The 24667-nt window shown below is 41.0% G+C and overlaps 1 protein-coding gene across 1 annotated transcript in view; it reads right to left on the bottom strand.

Moving 5' to 3' along the window:
- Cdc45 (cell division cycle protein 45) overlaps positions 1 to 24667 on the bottom strand; it is a 99988-nt gene that overhangs the window by 63710 nt on the left and 11611 nt on the right. Inside the window, exons 4-5 of the mRNA XM_068353973.1 lie at positions 8799 to 8936; positions 119 to 190 (exon numbers count right to left, since the gene is read on the bottom strand). Of these exons, the coding sequence (XP_068210074.1) occupies positions 119 to 190; positions 8799 to 8936 (210 nt within the window). The remainder of the gene's footprint in view (positions 1 to 118; positions 191 to 8798; positions 8937 to 24667) is intronic.

The raw sequence follows: 24667 nt of genomic DNA, 5'->3' as shown, positions 1-24667 counted from the left end.
AGACTAGAGAGAACTTACTACATGTCTAATCTTGTACTGAGCATGCAAAATCTAGCGTGAAAATGTTAATGACAGTAATAACACTTGACTCTAATATCTAAATGATCATGAAACTCACCTCATCTTCTCGGAAGACATCTTCAAATGCAGGCACTTGTTCATCGTCTCCTAACTTGGAAAGGATTCGAACCTGTTGTATTAAAAGTAAAATTTCAAGTAAATTAAAAATCTATAATAAGTATTCTTAAAATAGAGAAACACGAGTAATCAACAGCGTTAATGCATATTGACAAACTAATATAAATAAGGCCTAATTATGAAACATATAATCTCATTTTACATAAAATACAAAAGTCTATCTATCTATATACCAAAGCACCTCCCCCAATTCTGAGGGGTAGCCGACATCAAACAAATTAAAAAAAAAAAAAAAGGCCTTTCTTCTCTACGCTCCTCCTAGCCTGACAAGGGACTCAACAGAGTTCGGCTGGTACTGCTAAGGTGCCACAGCCCACCCTCCCCCGTTATCTACCACAGATGAAGCTTCATAACGCTGAATCCCCTACTGCTGCTGCTTCAGCAGCCATCCACGGCAACCGGAGGAAGCAACAGGGCCTACCAGAACTGCGTCACAATCGCTCGCCATTCATTCCTATTTCTAGCATGCTCTTTTGCTTCTCACACATCTATCTTCCTATTACCCAGAGCTCTCTTTACACCATCCATCCACCCAAACCTTGGCCTTCCTCTTGAATGTCTCCCATCAACTCTTGCTTTCATCACCTTCTTTAGCAGACATCCATTTTCCATTCTCTCAGCATGGCCAAACCACCTCAACATATTCATATCCACTCTAGCTGCTAAATCATTTCTTACACCCGTTCTCACCCACATTACTTCGATCCTAACCTTATCTACTCGAGATTCACCAGCCATACTCCTCAGACACTTCATCTCCAACACATTCAATTTCTGTCTCTTTGTCACTTTCATTCACCACAACTCCGATCCATACATCACAGTTGGTACAATCACTTTTTCATAGAGAACTCTCTTTACATTCATGCCCAACCCTCTATTCTTTACCACTCCCTTCACTGCCCCCAACACTTTGCATCCTTCATTCACTCTCTGACATACATCTGCTTCTACTCCACCATTTGCTGCAACACCAGACCACGATTACTTAAACTGATCTACTCCTTCAAGTAACTCTCCATTCAACATGATATTTAACCTCGTACCACCTTGCCTTCTCGTCCACTCATAACCTTACTCATTCCCTCATTAACTCTCAACTTCCTTCTCTCACATACCCTCCAAAATTCTGTCACTATTCAGCCAAGCTTCTCTTCCAAGTCTGCAACTAGTACAGTATCATCCGCAAACAGCAACTGATTTACCTACCATTCATGATCATTCTCGTCTATCAGTTTCAATACTCCTCCAAGCACTCAAGCATTCACCTCTCACCACTCTATCAACATACAAGTTAAACAACCATGGCGACATCACACATCCCTATCTCAGCCCCACTCTCACTGGAAACCAATCGCTCACTTCATTTCCTATCCTAACACACGCTTTATTACCTTTGTAAAAACTATTCATTGCTTGCAACAACCTTCCGCCAATTCCATATAACCTCATCACATTCCACATTGCTTCCCTATCAACTCTATCATACGCTTTCTCCAGATCCATAAACACAACATACACCTCCTTACCTTTTGCTAAAAATTCTTGCATATCTGCCTAACTGTAAAAATCTGATTCATACATCCCCTACCTCTTCTAAAACCATCCTGTACTTCCACGATTGCATTCTCTGTTTTATCCTTGATCCTATTAATCGGTACTCTACCATACACTTTTCCAACCACACTCAACAAACTAATACCCCTTAAATTACAACTCATCACATTTCCTTTACCCTTATATAGTGGTATAATACATGCACAAACCCAATCTACTGGTACCATTAACAAAATATCACAAATTTTAAGTAATTTGTATTTTTCCTAACATACTTACCTCGAACTACTTTCTTAAGAGTACCTGGAAATCTCCTCTCATCCGACCAGAGTTTTGTGTAGTTTACCCTACTTCCGTTTTCTGTGAAGGCTAACCTCAGGCGGAAGGATACATGCCCTGAGGCTAGTCCCGGGTCAGGGAGCGTGCTAGCTTGGGTCTCGACCCTCAGTAGGTTCTCTGGTCGCGTCGTGAGATCATCTCGACACTCTTCTTATCTCAGTGCGACCCTTTGTCTCCCCGACTCCATTGTGTCCTGTGTGGTTACCTTATCCTTCCCTTGTGTTCTCACATGTTATCCTTGTCCTTATTACCCTTTCCCGCTGCGTTCCTGTGTCTTGCGGTGTTGCGATAGTGCGTGATGGAGCATCCCCGCCGTTGTCCTGGGCCTAGAGCCGGGAAGTCGTGTGGTGCGTTTCTTTCTAAGCCGGAGGTAGACCCTCATTCCTTGTGCTCGTCGTGCAGGGGTAGAGTGTGTTCTCCGTCGGACACGTGTCCGTAGTGCGTTTCTTGGAGTGAGGTCCAGTGGGTACGATTCAGTACCAAGAGAAAGTCTGCCAAGCGTTCGCCCAAGAAGGCTAACACCTCTTCGACCTTTACGTCTCCAGAAGGACTGTCGAGTAGGGTTTACTTTCCATCTTCCCCTACCCAGAGTAGGGGACGAGGTAAGTCCGTTACGGGGAAGAAGCCAGAGGTTCTTCCCCAAGAGTCTTTTATCCATGATAGTGGGGTAGCAGCATCTTTCCAGCCAAGTGGGGGGCCTGAAGGTGAGTTTAGTCGGGGTCCTAGAGACGATGCCCTGGTGCACGCGGGTCACGTCTCTTCGGATGACCCCATGTGGAGTAAAACTGTCCCTGTCTCTTCGCCCGCTTCATGGGCAGGTTTTTCAGGTACCTCCGCAGCTGAAGGCGCCCCAGAGAAGGAAGACTCACCGGCGGCGGATCCCCTTGAATGGGTCCCTCCTAGGATGTCCTGTAGGTCCCCGTTGAGGTTGGAGGAAGGCCTCGGATCCTGGTTCCCCAACGTAGAACTTCCACGCTCTCCCCCAGCACCGCCGTCGTCAGTTCCGGAAGTGTTCCTGCAGCCTGTGCTCTCCGTAGGACAACAAGCCGTTCAGAAGACCACTCTCCGGGCCCCGGCCCCTCGGACGGGTTATGAAGAGTCCTCTGATTCATCGGTTGCTACAACCCCCTATTCCTCAGAAGGAGAAAACCGGACGAATTCCCGACAGAAGTGTGAGAGATCCTGGAGGAGGCACTCCCGTTCTCAGTCACGTTCAAGGTCTCGACATGGGAGGAGGAGCTCCAGGTCTCCTAGGAGAAAATTCAGGAGGAGCAGATCACCAGAAGAGGAATAGGTGGTCATCCCCCGCAGTAAGCTCGTGGACCTTACTTCGGTCAAACAAACTCACCAACCATTCAAGTACAGTCACACCCCCTTCCTTCAACATCTCAGCTCTCACACCATCCATACTAGACGCTTTTCCTACTCTCGTTTCATCTACTGCTCTTCTCACTACCTCTCTTGTAATCTCTCTCTCATTCTCATCTCCCATCACCATCACCTCAACACCTGCAACAGCAATCATATCTGCCTCCCTATTATCCTCAACTTTCAGTAAACTTTCAAAGTATTCCGCCCACCTTTTCCTTGCCTCCTCTCCTTTTAACAACCTTCCATTTCCATCTTTTACTGTCTTCAATTCTTGAACCAGCCTTCCATACTCTCTTCACTTCTTTCAAAAACTTCTTATTCTCTTCATATGAACGACCCAATCCCTGACCCCACCTCAGGTCAGCCTCCCACTTTGCCTTTGCCTCAGTTACCCTGCATTTTACTTCTACATTTTTCTTATTCTCTTCATATGAACGACCCAATCCCTGACCCCACCTCAGGTCAGCCTCCCACTTTGCCTTTGCCTCAGTTACCCTGCATTTTACTTCTACATTTTTCTCTCTATATCTTCATACTTCTCTACACTATTACTCTGCAGCCATTCTTCAAATGCCCTCTTCTTCTCCTCCACTTTTACCTTGACTCCTTCATTCCACCATTCACTACCCTTCCTCGTGCTGCCTCTAACAACCTTCTTGCCACACACATCACTTGCAATCCCAACAAAATTTTCTTTTACTAACTTCCACTCCTCCTCTAAATTGCCAGTTTCTCTTACTTTCACTTCGTCATATGTCATTTTCAACCTTTCCTGATATTTACTTTTTACACCCGGTTTTATTAGCTCTTCAACCCTCACTAGCTCCCTTTTACATCCACCTACTCTATTCCCCCACTCTTTTGCTACAAATAATTTTCCTTCCAACAAAAAATGATCAGACATACCGTTAGCCATACCCTTAAACATGTGCACGTCTTTCAATCTTCCAAACATTCTTTTAGTTATCAACACATAATCCATTAAAGCCCTTTCTACCACTCTTCTATTTGCCACTCTTGCCCATTTATACTTGTTTTTATCTTTCTTTTTGAAAAAGCTAGAACTTATCACCATCTCTTGCTCAACACGCATATCTACCAGTATCTCCTTACTCTCATTTTCAACTGGTACGCCATACTTCCCAATGACAACTTCTACCTCTCCAGCGACCACTCTAGCATTTATGTCACCCATGACAACAACATAATTCCTTCTACACACCTAGTTAATTCATTCCAGAACACATTCCGCTCTTCTTCACTTTTCTCACAACCTCGCCCATACGAGCTAACAAAATACCAACATTCCCTACCCAACCTAACCGTTACCCACATTAACCTAGATGATATCTCCTTCCATTCCACTACTTTACCTGTTATCCATTCACTCAGTAACAAAGCCATACCCTCTCTTGCTCTTCCCCCTTTCAATCCCAGATGCTCTACCAGTCACTTCACCATTCCCTTTTATCTTTGTCTCACACAAAGCCAATATATCCATCCTTCTATTCCTAAACATACTTTCAATGTCACATCTTTTACTCTCTATCATACTACATCCACGCACATTCAGACACCCCAAAACTAGTGTGGGGAGCAGTCCCTCTCCCCCCAGCTCCACCTCTTCAATGTCTCACAGGAGTATATAATACAGGAGAGGGGGTTCCCAGCCCCCCTCATCCCATCCCTTTTAGTCGCCTCTTACGACACGCAGGGATACGTTGGCGCTATTCTAATTGTTATTATGTGTCAGGCCCCCGCTGCCACAGAGCTCACTTTAGGTCAAGTTAACGAGTGAGTTATCAGAATGTTTTTAAACATAAAACCACAGGAACAAGAGAATTTCAGTGGACGAGTGGGTGTATAGAGATTTTCTTTTAAACATATGTGAGGCGGACTTTCCTACAGAATTAGAAAACAAAGAGCATGAAGATATTTTTTTTCTTTTGATAGTTGGTGCTAAGCAAATTCACTTTTTTACTTGTAAATAGAATTAGATTACACGAATAATACTGTACTTCATACAGCATTTTGGAAGTACAGTACAGTATACTCTAATTTCAACAGGAATAAATGAAATTGATTTTTGTGATGCTAATAAATCCTTTGAAATATTACATGTGACTTTCTTGAAATAAAAATAAAAACGGGAACTTGAAAAAAAATATGTGAATTAATTAATTATAACTTATGAAATACTGCTCGTAGACAATCACAAGTTTGCAGTAATAGTCTAGGGATTAAACATTGAAGACAGGCTTCGCCCAGTCAAACAAACAATGCAAATTCAAATACTTATAGAAATAACAGTAATTTATATCTTAATTCACAACCTCCACCATCTGACATTATAAATCAAGCAACAATTTTAACAAAAGCAACACAATTCTGTGGTAACATCAGAGAGGGACATCCAGACAAAATCTGTCTAGAAGCATTATACTCTACCATAGATAGGTGGATTGCTGAAGTAAAAAGTAGGATTACCACTTCTCATCATTCCACATTACCAATGGAAATTGAGTTTTCTTCATACGATAATTGTAGATCAGAGTTACTCATGGCAGAATTACAGATAGAAGGGAAGAGCTGTTAAGAGCATTTAATTCTAGAAATACTGTACATATCATAAGAATTAGAATATTGACAGAATATTTAGATATACCCACATCTGATATTGAAGGAGAAAATTTAACTGTAATGGGTATAACAGGGAATAAGGTCACAAATTGCATCATCCCCTCCCATGCCTATTGATGCAAAGAGTTTTGGCTAGATTCTGCCAGTTGTCTCTATCTTGAGCTTTCAAATAAATACTTCTCCATTCATCATCTACTTCACACTTCATAGTTCTCAAATCTACAAAATATGTTGGATATTATTTTATTGTTATACCAAAGACATATGTCCATACAATAACACCAATCTCACCAAACTAATATATAGCCTGATTTTCATATGCAATTTCAGGTGATTTGATTCCCAAATTCTACTTAACCAAGCCATTGTTTGATTTGCCTTTTTCAATCTTTCATTTACCTCAAATTCTAAAGATCCTGTATTAGAGATCATAATTCCTAAATATCTAAATGATTCTACCTCATTAATCTTTTCTCCTTCCAATGATATTTCATCTTCCATTGCATATTCCGTTCTCATCATCTCTGTCTTTCTTCTATTTATCTTGAGACGAACCTCATGTGATATTTCAGGTATTCTGGTAAGCAAGCTTTGCAAATCCTGTGGTGTTCTTCTAATAAGGAAAAGATGCATGATTCCCAGCTAAAGCTCTATGTCTTTCCCTACCATGCAATGGTGTGGAATCCATATTGCCGAAACAAAGGTTGATGTTAGAAAATAAGGATTTAAGCGAGTTTCTAACTTGAAGAAGACAAGTCCTGTTTAAATTTGGCCAATTTGAATATGACAGCTTTGATATGTGAAGTAAACATAACACAAACCAAAAGAAAGGAGAAAAAAAGAAATTAAGGAGTACAAATCAAAGGCAGAAACAGTAAATAAAATTAATATTCAAGATCATTCTTATGATCTTGAAGAGGAGAGCACCTCAATGGTGAACTCATCATTAACCATGAAGGTAGAGCAAACATAAAAGACGCAGTATCCATGGATCAAAAAATTAAAACAAACATACAGAGTAATACTCCTAGGTAAGGTCAAAAGAAATTATTTTTGTCTTATGGTAAATTATGTACAGCAAGATGTAAGACAAGAGAATGTTTGTTTCACTGCTCTCACAAGATGAGGAGCCATTGTTGGAAAGCACTCCAGATGATGAACAAATAAAGTTTAGGTTAGTTAGGGACGTTAATATTACTACCAAATACTTTGCAAAAGGTTTATCTAAAAACTTCTTATAGTATTACTACAAATGAAGTAATTTTAATTAATAATCAACTGCCAGATTTTATCAGAATGGACAACTCCTTAGCTTACCTGAATGAAAACACCTGTGAAACTTGTGTAAATAACTATTTTGAGAACAGAATTTAATTATTAACAGGTACAGATTTCTGTAGAGGTATAGTACTTACTAACACAATAATTCCAATGGACAACCATGCATTTTTCTCATCAGATAGTCCAGAAAATGGAATAAATAATTAAATAGGACATATTGATTTTCCTCAACAAATGGATAAATTAATAAGTCTTAAATGAGTATAGACAGGGAATGACTATTTCAGACGTCATGCAACACAGGATATTATTAGAATGAGTTAGGCCTTTTTATATCCAAAATTGGAGATTACCGATAAGTCACCGTCCAATAGAAGATGAAGTAATAGATGAAATGAAGAACAACGCAGGGGTTATACCTTCCAAGTCTCCTTTATTGTTAATTCCTAAGAAAGATGGAACTTACCGTATGATACTTGACTACAGGAAATTGAACTCGTCACAATTTCAGACAATACCTTTGGATGAGGAGTCGAAACTTTACCAGCTTTTAATATAATCAAAGAGAATTAGGAGTTCCAGGTGATGCATTTGGGTCTTATCTCTGCTCGACTTGACATTTGTCAGATTGATGCTACTGGTTTTGGGATATAGAAAATGTTTCAGTTCATCTGAATGATGTCATTATGTTTTAGTAAGGATATAATTTGTCACTGGAAGATGTTAGAAACTGTACTAGAAAGATTGACAATTGCAGGATTAAAGACACTGTAAAAGTAAAAAGGGTGTCAGTTCCTAAGGTCCTTAGAATACTGCGGCCATGTGATTAGAAAAGAAGGACAATGCAGGCAAGCTGGTAAGGTTAGGCCCGTCATGGAATATCCTGTTCCAGAAAATTGAAAGTTTATGAAGATTCCTAGGAATGGTAAGTTTCTAAGGACCATTCAATTAGGAATTTGCGATCTTTTCAAATAGATGGAATTCACAAATAACTTAAAATTTAATAGATAGTTCATTAGTGTATTTGGATTTTCCTCAGAATATAGGTATGGTATATTCCAGGAAGGTTGAATATGATTGTAAATTATTTATAGCGATCTAAAAAAGAAACTAAATAGCTCATCACAACTAATACCTTCTGATTTAATGGTCAAATAATGAGCTAAAAAAGTTGCTCAACTCTCAAATCAACGCTTGTCCCAACTCAAACATCAAACAATAAAAAACAAACCAAACCAATAACAAAGGGAAACATAAACAAATAAAACAAAAACATTACAATTGTTCTTTAAGCTCTAAGCACTGTATTTGGCACATCATAGGTGGAACCAAAGGATTTATTAACACTTCAAATAATAAAGTACAGTAGACCATAAATTTACAAGAGAAATACTTTAAGTGACTAGACTCACCTGTTCTCCACTATATATATTGCATATGTCAAGGGGCCGATGATTGTCTGCAATGAAAAAGATGATATCGTCTGCAGGTTGCAGTAGATCAACAATATCAATGCATCCACCACAGTTAATCAAAACAATGTGCTTAATCTGAAAATGGAAAGAAAAAGCATTGAGTGGTAATTGCACGCACACATACAACTTTCTAAACAGTATTTGTATCAAATATACATACCAGACGCTTTTCCTACTCTTGTTTCATCTAATGCTCTCCTCACTTCCTCTCTTGTAATCTCTCTCTCATTCTCATCTCCCATCACCATCACCTCAACACCTGCAACAGCAATTATATCTGCCTCCCTATTTTCCTCAACATTCAGTAAACTTTCAAAATATTCCGCCCACCTTTTCCTTGCCTCATCTCCTTTTAATAACCTTTCATTTCCATCTTTCACTGTCTCCTCAATTCTTGAACCAGCCTTCCTTACTCTCTTCACTTCTTTCCAAAACTTCTTATTCTCTTCATATGAATGACCCAATCCCTGACCCCACCTCAGGTCAGCCTCCCACTTTGCCTCACTTACCTTGCACTTTACTTCCACATTTTTCTCTCTATATTTTTCATACTTCTCTACACTATTACTCTGCAGCCATTCTTCAAAAGCCCTCTTTTTCTCTTCCACTTTTACCTTCACTCCTTAATTCCACCATTCTCTGCCTTTCCTCATGCTGCCTCCAACAACCTTCTTGCCACATACATCACTTGGAATCCCAACAAAATTTTCTTTTACCAACTTCCACTCCTCCTCTAAATTACCAGTGTCTCTTACTTTCACTTCGTCATATGCCATTTTCAACCTTTCTTGATAGTTACTTTTTACCCCCGGTTTTATTAGCTCTTCATCCCTCATTAGCTCCCTTTTACACCCACCTACTCTATTCCCCCACTCTTTTGCTACAAATTATTTTCCTTCCACCAAAAAATGATCAGACATACCGTTAGCCATACCCCTAAACACGTGCACGTCTTTCAATCTTCCAAACATTCTTTTAGTTATCAATTCTCCATCAATGCCCTTTCTACCACTCTTCCATTTGCCACTCTTACCCATGTATACTAGTTTTTATCTTTCTTTTTGAAAAAGGCTAGAACTTATCACCATCTCTTGCTCAACACACATATCTACCAGTCTCTCACTACTCTCAAATATACTCCAGGTAATACCATGCAGAATCTAGAGCAAAGGTTTTCTTAAGGGAACTGTCCGCTATAGTGTTTATCACAACTTTTAAAAAATTGAAAATCATTTTATTGTTTCTATGCATGCTGAAACATGTCGTACATGCTCTCCAGAAGTTTAACCAATTATTTTTACAAATAGTGAAGATAAAGCTGTCTTTAAATAATGACGTCATCCTTACTGCGTCCTCTGCATTACTGAGTTTGACAGAATCGTCTTTGTGTGTTTATTTTTGCGTATATATAGCGATTTGTTCGCTTATGTTTCAAAATCTTGTACATCTGGCAGAGATGGATGGCATTGGTAGAGGGTAGGTGAACGCAAACTACGATCTAAGAGAAGACCAGCCTGAGTTTCCCAAGATGTATAGAACTTACGATGCATGTGTGTTTGTTTACTTGCAGTTCGTATGTACATTGTGTTTTCACAACGTCTTCGTGAACTTTATAGCAAGGCCAATGTTACCGAAGGTCAAAGAAAGAACAAAAGGTAAGCAGTGAGCAACCAAAAATAACCAAGAAGCGAGGGAAACATAAAAAAAAGAATACAAGGCTGGAACATTCTAACTAAAACGCTGGCAATAATGAGAGGCCGCTGGCAATTCATGACACCCTTACACCAAGTGTATTAGTAAACTTAGGGTTTAAATACCTCGTTTAAGAAGCCTTTATGTAGGAATAAACACTAAAAGTACAAAGTAAGGATATTATAATAATGTTATTTTGGATTTTTATATGAAAAAAGGGAAAATTCATAGCAAATCTTTGGGAGCTCATAACTCAAAAACATACTTATTCACACTTCGGTACATTTTTCTCGGTTATTTAATGCTCAATTTTAGAGAGAAACATGTCATTGAAAAGAGGAATAAAATCCCACAATTTTGTATGACAGAACTTTGATTTTCCTTTTTCTCTTATTTTTCCTCTGATTACTTTGCGTCTAGACGAAAAAATTTAAGAAAAAAAAAAAAAAAAAAAAAAGGAAAATAAAAAATTTGTCACAATTATTCGCTTTATAAAGAAGTTTAGATGGTATGATTTTCAAAACAATTGGTGTCATATTAGTGGAGAAAAATGTACCTAAAATCTTTATAAAAATCATGATTCGTGCTAATAAATAAAAATTTTTTTGATCTAATGACTTGAAATTTTTATATGATGAAGGCATTATATGTCTAAAACATACATAGTAATGGTGGATTTTGAATGAATAGATAAACACAAAATGCAAGACAGCGGACAGTCCCCTTAACGCTCCCCATACGGGGACCGTCTACTATGTCCTGCAAATATTTTTCTAAAGATTCAAAATACACAATTTCTACATATGTTTTAGACATATGTAATACCTTCATCATATAAAAATTTCAAGTCATTTGATAAAAAAATTTGGTTTATTAGCAAAAATCATGATTTTTATAAAAATTTTAGGTAAATTTTTCTCCACTAATATGACACCAATTGTATTGAAAATCATACCATTAAAACCTCTTTATAAAGCGAATAATTGTGAAAAAAATTTTATTTTCCTTTTTTTTTATGAATTTTGTCTTAATTTTCTGCTTCTATACATAAAATAATCATGAAAAAAGAGAAAAAGGAAAATAAAAATTCTGCCACACAAAATTGTAGGATTTTTATCCCTCTTTTCAATTATATCTTTCTCTCTAAAATTGAATAATAAATGAGAAAAATGTACCTAAGTGTGAATAAGTACAGTATATTTTTGAGTTATGAGCTCCCAAAGATTTGCTATAAATTTTCGCATTTTTTCTTAAAATATCAAAATAAAATTATTATGATAAACTTACTTTGTACTTATATTGTTTATTCCTACACGTAGGCTAACTAAACGAGGTACTTGAACCCTACGTTTACTGTACTAATTCACTTGGTGTAAGGATGTCACGAGTTGCCAGAATTTTAGTTAGAATTTTCCAGCTTTGTACTCTTTTTCAAGTTTCCCTCTCTTTTTGGTTATTTTTTGTTGCTCTCTGCTTACTTTTTGTTCTTTCTTTGACCTTGGGTAACACTGGCCTTGCTATAAAGTTCACAAAGACGTTGTGAAAACACAATGTACATACAAACTGCAAGTAAACAAACACACAGGCAACGTAACTTCTATACGTCTCTGGAAACTCTGGGTATTCTTCTCGTAGATCGTAGCTTGCGTTCGCCTACCCTCTATCAATGCCTTCCATCTCTGCCAGACGTAAGAGATTTCGAAATAAAAGTGAAACAATCACTATATAAATGTAAAAATAAACACGCAGAGACGATTCTGTCAATCTCAGTCATGCAGACGAAGCAGTAAAAATGACGTCATCATTTAAAGACCGCTTTATCTTCCTTATTTGTGAAAATAATTGGCTGAAACTTCCAGAGAGCATGTATGATGTGCATCTGCATACATAGAGACAATAAAACGATTTTTTATAAAGTTGTTCTGTCAAACACCATAGCAGACAGTCCCCTTAAGCTATGATTTTAACTGTTGATCCTTCACAAAAAGTTTACTTGTTATGATTATAAGCATGCAAATCTTCATGAAATATTTGATTCTTAAATAAGCTTCAGAAGCTACACAACACGTTAAGCAACCACCTGGGGATAAAGTGTCAAAGGACATATGTAAAACATCCTTAAGGTATAATGAAATAAAGGTGATCTGTCTATGCCAAACACCTACAGTACTCCCATAACCAAACCATCCAATGGCCAACTTCGTAAGTTCTACTCCCGACTGACTGATCATCCTCCTTGTTGGACAACCCATACACCCACTAGATTTTCTCATGAAGCCAGAAAGATACAGTGGCCTTGGAAACCTTCTCGGTTCTATCGGCACAAGAACTGGAGCCTTAGATTACAGGTCTTATACATTATGTACCTCATGGAGGTCATGGGATACATAAGTTTTTCATCTGATCCCAACAGGAATGCATTAACAAACTGACAGGTTTAGAGTTTTTGCCACACGCAGGAAATAATGAGAATGAGAGACATCATTAAGCCTCCAAGTGTCAAGCCAGATATGACACCATAAAGTCTGTCTGCTTGTCTTGCCAAAGCTAAGACCAGGAGAAAAGTCTTGAGGGTAAGACATCTGTCAAAAATTTTTCAGTAGCTCGAAAGGAGTCCAAATTAGCTCCCCAGAGCATGACAAACTGCCACAAGTTAGAAGTCTATGCCCTTCAGTTTGAAAACTTGACTCAAGGCTGTGCAGTGTCTTTCACTGTGTAAACTGAGAAGGTACTACCCTCAGCAAAGGTTGAAAAGGATATCCACTATCTGCTGAAGCAAGACTAACCAGACAGATGACTATGATACAATACACAGATGATGACCCACTTCCCCTGGTATATGACTGCTGAGGACATCAGAAGAGCAGATATCCAAATAACATCTCTGTCCTATCACAAAAGCGTCTTTTGCAGAACAGACTCCAAGGACTAATGTTACCTCCTAATGTCAGAATGTGGAAGTGGCACAGAAGTGTAAGCCATGGGGGAATCTCTTTGCAGCACTACTAACAGCAACAGTAGACTAGAATACCACTAATCTTAAGGCCAACTAGATCACAGAATCATCGTGAGACCCATAGTGAATGACACATAGTTGTGCACCCAACAAATAAAGATGAATGACAGAAAGGCACATCTCAATGGTAATAGATTGCAAAGAGTAGTTGTTGATGGGTGTCATAGTGAGTATAGGAATGTAATATGTGGTGTTCCACAGGGTAGAATTCTGGAGTCATTACTTATTATTATTACTTGCTAAGCTACAACCCTAGTTGGAAAAGCACAATGCTATAAAGCCCAGGGGCCATAACAGGGAAAATAGCCCAGCGAGGAAAGGAAAAAAAAAGAAAAATAAAATATTTTAAGAACACTGACAACATTAAAATAAATATTTCCTATATAAACTATAAAAAAACTTTAACAAAACAAGAAGAGAAATTAGATAGAATAGTGTGCCCGAGTGTACCCGCAAGCAAGAGAACTCTAACCCAAGACAGTGGAGGATCATGGTACAGAGGCTATGGCACTACCCAAGACTAAAGAACAATGGTTTGATTTTGGAGTGTCCTTCTCCTAGAAGAGCTGCTTACCATAGCTAAAAGAGAAAAGTATCCACTGAACAATTACATTGTAGTAGTTAACTCCTTGGGTAAAGAAGAATTGTTTGGCAATCTCAGAATTGTCAGGTGTATGAGGACTGAGGAGAATCTGTAAAGAATAGGCCAGACTATTTGGTGTAAGTGTAGGCAGACGGAAAGTGAACCGTAACCAGAGAGAAGGATCCAATGTAGTATCGTCTGGCCAGTCAAAGGACCCCATAATTCTCTAGTGGTAGTATTTCAATGGGAGGTTGGTGCCCTAGCCAACCTACTAGTTCACTGCATATGCGGATGATGCTACTCTCTTTACATTCATTCCATCTTTTGAATATAGATCTGGCACTGCTGAATCCCTTAATAAAAATCTAGCTAAAATTAGAGCATGGTGCAAATTATAGTGGCTAATGTTGAAACCTAACAAAACTCAAAGTACAGTACGATTGTAAGTAGGTAGAGGGCAGTGGCTCCTCAATATCCAGATCTCAGACTCTGTTAGTTTCTTTAACTCTATACGAATCAAAAGTTTTGGTGTGATTCTTTATAGCAAATTCACTTTTAAGAAACACATTTGGCCTGTTTCTTCTTCAACTGAACAAAAGTATTGGCTTATTGAGTCTTTCAAGATTTTCGGTGATCAATCCATCCTGAAGAAATTCTTTCATTCTACCTTGTTTCGAGTATTGTTCTCCTGTCTAGTCTTCAGCTGCTCCCTCCCATCTTACTTTGCAGGACAAAACCTTGAGGTTTATGAAATTTCTTATTCCTGATCAAGATAATATATGTCACTGTCTCTCAGTTCTTTATGCATGTTGCCTAAGATTTTTCATAATTCTGACAATCATTTGCATTTGGATCTTCCCAGATTGAAGCATCCTATACATAGTAGAGTACTAAGTATAAAGTTATTTCCAACATTCTTGCTTTCTCCATCACAAGGCTCAACTCTACACAGTATTTAAAAGGTTTTATTCCAGCTGTGACCAGATTGTGGAATGAACTTCCTAATCTGGCAGTTATATCGGTGGAACTTCACAAGATTAAACTTGCAGCTCATATATTAAAGTTGAACAGCTTGACATATGTTTCTCTCATAGTTTATTTGTAACAGATCTACTTTAATATTGTTATCATTCTTAATATATATATAGACTTTATATATATATATATATATATATATATATATATATATATATTCAAATAAGCCATATATATTTTTGATACATTAATGTCTGGATTCTCTTAACGACCTCGGGATCAGAGCCCCAGGCGAAATCACACAAAGACAAGAGCTTGGCTCCAGCCGGGAATCGAACCCTGGTCGGCAAGCTTGTATAGACAGTGACTAAGCCACTTGGCCACGAAGATTTTTCGTGGCCAAGTGGCTTAGTCCCTCCCTGCTGGCTGAACAGTTACTCTGCTGCATACAAACCTTCACCTTGCACTCTACTTTGCATGTGCAATGAACAAAAAATTATCAGAAGTGTAAAATTAAACTGTGGCTGATTTTTAAATTGTTCAGTAGTATGGTAGGTTAAATTACATCTCAGGTACTTTGGGGTGTGCACAATATTATTAGAGAATTGTCTACACTACCACATGTGAGCTTTATCAATGTTGTATATCATTTCTGTGAAATTATTGCACAATTCTAAACCAAGGGTGCTGGTTATCAATTCTACAAACCAGTGATATTCTCACAGGTACTGCTAAGAATTGGCAAGCCAAATCAATGACCACTAAAATGGAAATTATACAAATATTGGAATAGGCAAAAAATCCTTGACATTGTGTACCCATAAAATATCACAAATTTTAAGTAATTTGTATTTTTCCTAACAGTACTTACCTCGAACTACTTTCTTAGGAGTATCTGGGATTCTCCTCCCAACCGACCAGAATTTTGTGTAGTTTCCTCTATCTCCGTTTTCTATAGTGGGTCCCTCTAGCGGATGAATACGAGCCCTGAGAGCGCGTGGCCAGGTCTCGGTCACCAGTAAGTTTCTGGTCACAACGTGATTAACATCTCGCCGCGCTCTCTCATCCCGTGCGGCCCTTTGTGTCCCCACGCGGTTCCCACGTGTTTAACATTCACCTTATATTCCTTTATCCACCTCTTTCCCCTGTCCTTGTGTTGCTTGGTGCTTTAGTGTGCGGTTATTCACCAGAGAATAAAGAAAAACTAAGTTGTTGGTTGAAGAATGCTTTAAATAAGAAAAAGAAATACAATGCCAATAACTGTTAAAGTATCTCTTGAAGTAAAAATTGTTATAAGAAGTGATACGAATGTATATAGCTAATCAACACTATAATGCCCATTACCACATTCTAAAATGATCATATGGTTAGTAATGATGCAGGTATCTCCAGAATGTCAAGGTGCAGATGAAGATCATGTGATGTCTACACACCTAAAGCAGCTAGGACCTCCAAATGCATGCCCCACCCTTCTATCGGCACATCAGAAAACAAACATTTCCAGAGTTCAATGGAACTCCTGCTATGAGGTTTGTTTTGTCAAAACACTGTGATATAATACTCCACTTCAAGGATACAGGAAGAGAAGGCGAATCCTTAGAAGTCATCCAATTTTGCATCAAACACCCTTGAAATTAACTCTAGCATAAGTACCTGAGGTATGAGCTTCTCCAGGGATGACCTATCAGAACCAAGGTGGTTACTCCAGTCAAGTTACTTACTGTGCTGTGATGACCTTAAACACTTTGCAGCAAGTCTGACAGAACAACCCTCATTGGTGCTGTATCTGTCAGCCTGCCCAGGTACTTTCTCTTCTACTTAGGTGTGAGATCCAGGTTTTCCACGTTTATCACGATCCCTAGATTACAACGTGTGGAAATATGTCTCGATCAGGGAGCTACTTGCACTTCTTATGAAGGCAGGATTAATCAATTGTTTAGATTCCTTGAAAGATGTATCCCATGTGAATGACCCCAATCAAACATCAAGGTGAACACCTAGACTGAATCACAGAGCTCTTAACTGGTAGAGGGCTCCCTCTAAGCATAGTTTCATGCTCGAAGGGAGAGATGTAATGACAGCAATCCTTTATTAAACTAAATGGTAATTCCCTTGATGATTAGTGGACTGGATAAACAAATTACTCTTCATCTTACAAGATGTTAAGTTACCCACTCGAAGTTGAGATTGTCTATAATCTAGTGTGCATACGTAAGTACGTAAAGTAAGTGTAAACAAAAGGGACAGCTGTTTAGAGCATCTGGCTATGACAGCATTGTGCCTTTTTAGTACGCAATTTCCCAAAAGGAATATGTTTTGATGTAGGAGGAACTCTAAGGCTTTGGCACCTGATCTGGATAGTTCTTGAAATTGTTCAAGAACATGCTCGTTCTTCAGGTTCTATGATCCTGCAACGCAAGAGACAGCTCCAGACGAGTTTTCTATCCACGAGCTGGCTTGGATTGCTAACATAGCTGCAACCTCCATGTTTGACAAAACAAAATATTTGCAACTACAGTATAACCAAGAGAGTTTTCTCTTGGTGAGCGCTCATGTGCACTGAAAGTTCATATCAGCCTCTTATTATATGGTATTAGAAAACACCTGTAGTTCTGTAAATCTCATCAGGGAAGGAACTTTGCCTGCACACCTCACTATGCTTAGTGTTAGGGCTCCCACAAAGAAGCGTAGTTTCGCATGTACGGGCTTGTTGGCCCAGTATGCAAAAACAAACACTTGCAAGTTTGTCCAGGCACGCCAGCGAACAGCGGAAAGAGCCATCGAACGCTGGCGGGTGTTAGCGAATGCTAGTGAGTACAGTAATACTAAGGCAAGCAATTTGGATTGTTCAAAGACCTTCATCAGGCAGAAGAATTTGCCCACCCACCTTGCTAGAGCTTAGTGGATGGGTGCGCAACACTGCGCACAATGTCCCTGCAAAACTAAGGTCTTTGTGAAGTAATTATGCTCATCCTACCTCCTACAGGGGGTTGGCAATTAGCCTTTTGCCCTTCCATCGGAGGGAAACGAAAAGTCTGTGCTGGACTTGAAGAACAGCAGTTTCCCCCTTGTAAGAGACTGAAACCATGAGTTATAGGTCCTGAAGGGTCTGGCATCACAAAGCTCCATGATCTTTGTTGTGCCCAATATGCACGATATTGGCAATAACCACAAAGAGTTATAGCCTACAAGACTCGTCAATGGAAGAGGCGGCAACAGCAAGCGGTCATCAGGCATCACCATCTGTGGCAAAGACCCCGAAGGGAAATTGCTCACGAAAATCGTATTATAACGAGGGTATGACAGCAAGGAGCAAGAAGTGCAAGCAGTCGCCAAGCTCCAAAGAGCAAAAGTGGGGTGTGGATGAATCCAATTCCCACCGGTAGAATCCCAGGTGGGAATCCACTCAGCCATAGGCCATCTCTCTCGCAGATGGGAAAGGCAATCCACCCCTGTTGCAACTGTCGGCAAATCTCCAAGCAAGCAGAAAGATTGCTGGATGGTGGCTGGTAAAACTCTTCCTCAGAGGGGAAAGTTACCAAACACCTGGTGGAGGGTAACTCTTCCTCGGAGTGGGAAGTTGTTCAACATCTGGAGGCAGACCTCCAGGTAGCGCTCTCTGCTTCCTGTCAACGAGTAGAGCCCAATTTGAAGGTTGGCATCGAGAGCTGACTGTGAAACGTAGCTGAAACTAGTTAACCCTGAAGGGATCCCATGACTGGAAACCCGTCTGGCACTACTCTCATTAACACCAGAGCTGTAGGAACAAAGGTGCGCAGAAGCCGATAGTGCTGCAGAAAACTATAAAACCCTTGGAAACCATTCCTTTGCGGGGAGACCTAAAGGCCCCAAGGAAGGTAGGAGTTGCCATAAGTGGCAACGAGACTTCCCCCAGTGGTGACTGCCGCTGCTTCGCTAAGGGAAGTAACAAGTTACACACCTAAGGGAAGCCCGAGTTCATCATCTAAAGAAACCTGTAAGGCCAGTTGCTTTTAATCGTAAAGCTTTGATGGAAGAGCAAGACTGTGTTTTTACTCTCATCTTCATCATCTCCTCCTACGCCTATTGATGCAAAGGGCCTTTGTTAGATTTTGCCAGTCATCTACTTTAAACTTCATAGTCCTCAGCCCTGTAGACCTGGGTCTTCCAACTTTTCTAGTGGCTTGTGGAGCCCAGTTGAAAGTTTAGTGAACTAATTTCTCTTGGGGAGTGCAAAATGCATGCCCAAACCACCTCCATCTGCCCCTCACCATGATTTCATCCACATAAGGAACTCAAGTAATCTCTCAAAGTTTCCTTTCTAATCCTGTCCTGCAATTTAACTCCCAATATTCATCTGAGGGTTTGTTCTCAAATCTACAAAATCTGCTGGATATTTTTTCATTGTCATACCATGACTCATGTCCATACAGTACCACCAGTCTCACTAAACTGATATATAGCCTGATTTTTATATGTAATTTCAGGCAATTTGTTTTCAAAATTTTACTTAACCTAGCCTTTGTCTGATTTTTTTTTTTTTAATTTTCATTAAACTCAAATTCTAAAGATCCTGTATTAGAGTTCATAGTTTCTAAATATTTAAATGATTCCACCTCATTTATCCTTTCTTCTTCCAATGATACTTCATCTTCAGTTGCATATTACGTTTTCATAATCCATAAGGAAGATAAATAACAACAACATAGGTGACAACACATTCCTTTGGAGTACTCCACTGTTCACTGGAAATTTACGTGACAGTTGTTCACTAGTGTATGAGTGAGCGGGGTAGCTGGTCTAACCCAGCCAACCAGCAGAGTGCAGTTACACCTCGAAAAAGCTTTGACAGCTAGTTTCAGCTATCGGCAAAATAATACCCCTACGTAAAAAGTGCAAGGCTTGTATGTAGTGCAAGAACAAATAACAACAGCCATTACAAAACAGCTAATTGCTTAGCGTACAATTTCTTTTCTTATATTTCTTCCATCTTTATTCTAAAATAATTAAATTTTCTTATACTGTATACTGTACAAGAAAATATTGATTAATAATAGCCTTTAAAGTTGTAAAAAAAAAAAAATACACGATCCTGAATCCAAACATAACTAAGTGCAGCATTTGATATTGTAGAACCTACATATCTGATGTAAGACCTTAAAGCTGTGGGCATCGTAGAACAAGCATATGACTGGTTTGTGAGTTATCTTGAAAACCGCAAAGTTAAAGTAGTAATATCAAATGTTGAATATGAGACAAGAAAACTAACCAAAGGGGTGCCTCAAGGCAGTGTACTAGGTCCTCTCCTGTTTGAAATTTACACAATTGAACTGGCAAATATACTAGAAACCCACAGAGTTAAGTTTAAAATATACACTGATGATACACAATTCTATTTCCCAATAGCATCAGGTGATGAAGCTAAAAGAAAGATAAATGAAATAATGAATGACATTAAGGCATGGATGTTAACAAAAAAGCTCAAGCTCAATGAAGATAAAAGTGAATGTATTATTTATGGAAATGAAAAAGATATAAAAAGAATCGAATGCTTCCAAAGAATTGAAATAGGTCAATTGATCATTGACCTAAAGACATCTGTCAGAAATCTTGGAGTAATTATGGATGATAGACTGACAATGAATGAACATATAAATAATATGGTAAGAAATTGTAACTATCATATTAGAAACATCACAAATTTTAGGTAATTTGTATTTTTCCTAACAGTACTTACCTTGAACTACTTTCTTAGGGGGATCTGGGATCTCCTCATTAACTGACCAAGAATTTTGCCTAGTTCCCCCTCTCTCTGTTACCTTGCCGGGGCGCTCCGGAGCGGAAGGATACTCGCCCTGGGGTTAGCGCGTGAGGAAGCGCTGCTAGGTCGTCAGTAAGCGTATGTTTTAAGTCCTCCTCGAACTCCTGTAAGATACTCGGGGTAGGATGGGTGAGCCATAACCCGAAAGTAGTTCGAGGTAAGTACTGTTAGGAAAAATACAAATTTACCTAAAATTTGTGATTTTTCCAACATGGAGTACTTACCTCGAACTACATTCTTAGGAGACTTATACTTTAGGAGGAGGGAGTGGCTTACAGTCCGGAATATCCCAAAACATCCTGGGGCACGCGACCTAGATAGGAGGCTAGGTCTAGACGACCCACTGGAGAGGTAGGAGAGCAGGGGAAAACATGCAAAAGTCTACCTTATGTACAACTCACTTTTATATATAATCTGGACATGGTGTTCCTCAACATCCATCTCTCACATGGAAGGAGGATAGGAAAAGGGGGGAAGGGAGAGGGTAGAATGGAGGAACTTGAGATGTTTGCGATTACTTTCCACGGCTAGCCGGGGCCCCAAAACCACTAAACTTGTTGCATGGCCGAAATCACTGGCCCAACGGAGAAGGCATCCAGGCACTTTCTCGTCCAAGTACCTGCTCGTAAGATTTGGCCCACTGCCATGTTGGTGTCAAAGGCTAGGGACGTGCTATAGCCTCTAATATCATGGGGTTGCGGGGTCCCAGGAACCGTGGAACCCTCACTTTCGTACGCTCTTTTGATAACCTGCCGGAGCCAGAAAGATATAGTATTCTTAGACACCGCTTTCTTGACTGGGCCTGAGGAAACAAACATACTTTTGATAGCTGGTCTGAGTTTGGAAGTTCTACTGAGATATTTCCTGATAGTCCTCACGGGACATAAAAGCAGATCTTTCGGGTTGTCCGAGTGTGGAATAGAGAATTCCTCGAACCTAGGATCAGCAATTGCTGGGTTCTGGGTCTTGGCCACGAATTCCGACAAGAACTTAAAAGACATATCCTTCCACCCTTTCGAGTGTGAGACTTCGAAGGACAAGCCGTGGAGTTCACTCACGTGTTTGGCTGAGGCAAGAGCTAGCAAGAAAACAGCCTTGGGGGTGAGGTCCTTGTCTAGGATGTCTTTAAGAGGTTCAAAGGGAGGCCTCGAGAGAGCCCTGAGGACCTTGGCTATATCCCAGTGGGGAACCCTTGAGGAGCGAGGGTCACAAGACTGTTCAAAAATTCTGATGAACATGGAGATGTGGCGAGAAGCCCCTAGGTTGATGTCCCTGAGTTGGAAAACCTGTCCCAGTGCCGCACGGACTCCTTTAATGGCTGGAATGGAGACTCCCATGTCGTCCCTCCGGTGAACCAGGAAGTCTGCAATACTGTGGACCGAAGCGTCTAAGGGCCGCAGATTCTGTGTGGCACACCATTTAACAAAAGTGGCCCACTTGGCCTGGTACACTACGCACGAGGACTTCCGGAGATACCCCGACATCCTGAAAGCAGTCTTATCCGAGAATCCCTCTTTCCTTAGCAGGCGCTTGATAACCTCCACGCGTGTAACCTCAGTTCCTGGGGGTTTTCGTGTAGCCTTAGAAAGTGAGGTTGGCTTAGCAGGTCTTCTCTTGCTGGAAGGGGCCACGGAGGGAGAGTGGACAGGTCCTGTAGATCCGTGAACCACTCCCTCTCCGGCCACCAGGGTGCTATCAAAGTCATCTTTGTAGAACTCGACTGCCTTAGCCTGTTGAACATCTGCCTGATGATCCCAAAGGGGGGAAAGGCGTAAACATCGAGACCGTACCACGAGTGTTGAAAGGCTTCTTCGAATGCTGCTGTCGGATCTGGTACCAGGGAGCAGAATACTGGTAGCTGTGCACTGAGCCTTGTGGCGAACAGGTCTATCACCGGAGAGCCCCAAAGCTGGAGAACCTCCTGTGCCACCTGTGGATGAAGAGACCATTACGACCATATTACCTGTCCTGTCCTGCTGAGGCCGTCGGCCAGGAAGTTTCTCTTTCCCGGAATGAACCTGGCTGTGAGTAGAACGTGGTTATTTCGTTCCATCCCAGGATTTGAGACCTGAGGTCGCACAGTTCTCTTGATCTTAGGCCTCCTTGTTTCTTGATGTACGCCACTACCGTGGCATTGTCGCATGAGTGCCACCGAGTTTCCCCGAAGAAGATGGGCAAATGTCGCCAGGGCCTTTTGTACTGCCATGAGCTCGAGCAGATTGATGTGTCGGGTTCTTTCCTCCATTGACCACTTTCCCTCTGCTGTTTCTTCGAGGAGATGAGCTCCCCACCACTCTTTCAATGCGTCCGTGAAGAGCAGCATCTCCTGAGGAGCGGAAGCGAACGGTATCCTTTCAGCATGTTCCTCCTGTCGGACCACCAGAGGAGCATGTCCTTAGAGGATGGGGACACCGTGACTAACTTCTGCGGGGACTCCTCCGCTGATCAGAGGTCCTTCAGGTTCCACTGTATTGGTCTTAGCTTGAGCCTCCCTTGCGGAACCAATTTTTCCGACGAGACCAGGTCTCTGCCAATCCTTGGCTCTCATTGGAGTGTCTGCTAGAAACGGGAGAATCACTTGGTCCAGGTTGTCCAGCCTCTCCTGGGAGGGAAATGCTCTCGCCAGCTGGGAGTCCAGGACCATCCCTAGGTACGTCATCCTGGTGGCTGGGACTAATTGGGACTTTTCGAGGTTGATTGTAATCCCAAGTTCCCTGCAGAACTGTACAAGTTGTGTGCCCTGATCCTTTAAGACTGCCTCTGAGGCTGAAAGCAGCAACCAGTCGTCGAGGTATCTGATCAGCCTGATGCCCTGTTTGTGTGCCCAGACTGAGACCAGGGTGAACACCCTCGTGAACACCTGCGGAGCTGTTGACAGGCCGAAGCAGAGGGTCTTGAACTGTAGGGAGTGGGAGCCCCACCTTACTCTGAGGAACTTCCTGCTGGAGGGGTGTACGGGGATTTGAAAATATGCATCCTTGAGATCCAGGGACATCATGAAATCCCCTTCTCTCAAGGCCACCAGCACCGACTTCGGCATGTCCCTCTTGAAGGCAGTCTTCTTGATGAACTTGTTCAGAGCCGAGAGGTCGATGACTGGCCTCCAGCCTCCCGTAGCTTTCTCTACCAGGAAGACCCTGCTGTAGAATCCCGGGGAAGGTTCTTGGATGGGCTGTAAAGCTCCCTTGTTCAACATGGCCTCCACTTCCGCTTGCAGGGCTGCTCTCCTCTCGGTGTCTTTGGGTGCTAGCCACTCTACTCGATGTTCGGGGATCAGAGGGGGCGGATCTGACAGGAAGGGAATTCTGTATCCCTCCCTGAGGATTGTCACAGTCTACGGATCCGCACCGTTGTCTCGCCATGCTTGCCTATATCGTTTGAGGCATCCCCCACCTGAGGCGAGGGAAGGCGTAGAGGGCTTCTCTCCCTATCTCCTTCTGGGGAGACAGTTAGAACGGCCTCTCCTTGAACCTGAATATCTAGGTCTAAAGAAGGCCTAGGTTGGGGCACCGCTCTTTCTGGAGGGCCGAGGGGACTGGTGCCAAGAAGAGGAGGAGGCCTACTGCCTAGCCGGAGGCGTAGGCGGGTAGGCCCCGTCCGCTGGCGATCTTCTTTGCGAGGGCCGCTTTGTCACCTGCTGCCTGGGCTCGGCCGAACTCTTTAATTTCCCGACCCTCTCTATTGTCTCCGCCACTGCCTGAAGGGGGAACATGGTCTCGACCCAGACAGGGAAGTTCCTT

Source organism: Palaemon carinicauda, chromosome 30 (genome assembly GCF_036898095.1).
Source record: "Palaemon carinicauda isolate YSFRI2023 chromosome 30, ASM3689809v2, whole genome shotgun sequence".
In the NCBI taxonomy this organism is placed as follows: domain Eukaryota; kingdom Metazoa; phylum Arthropoda; class Malacostraca; order Decapoda; family Palaemonidae; genus Palaemon; species Palaemon carinicauda.
This window is presented reverse-complemented; position numbering and strand designations above follow the sequence as displayed.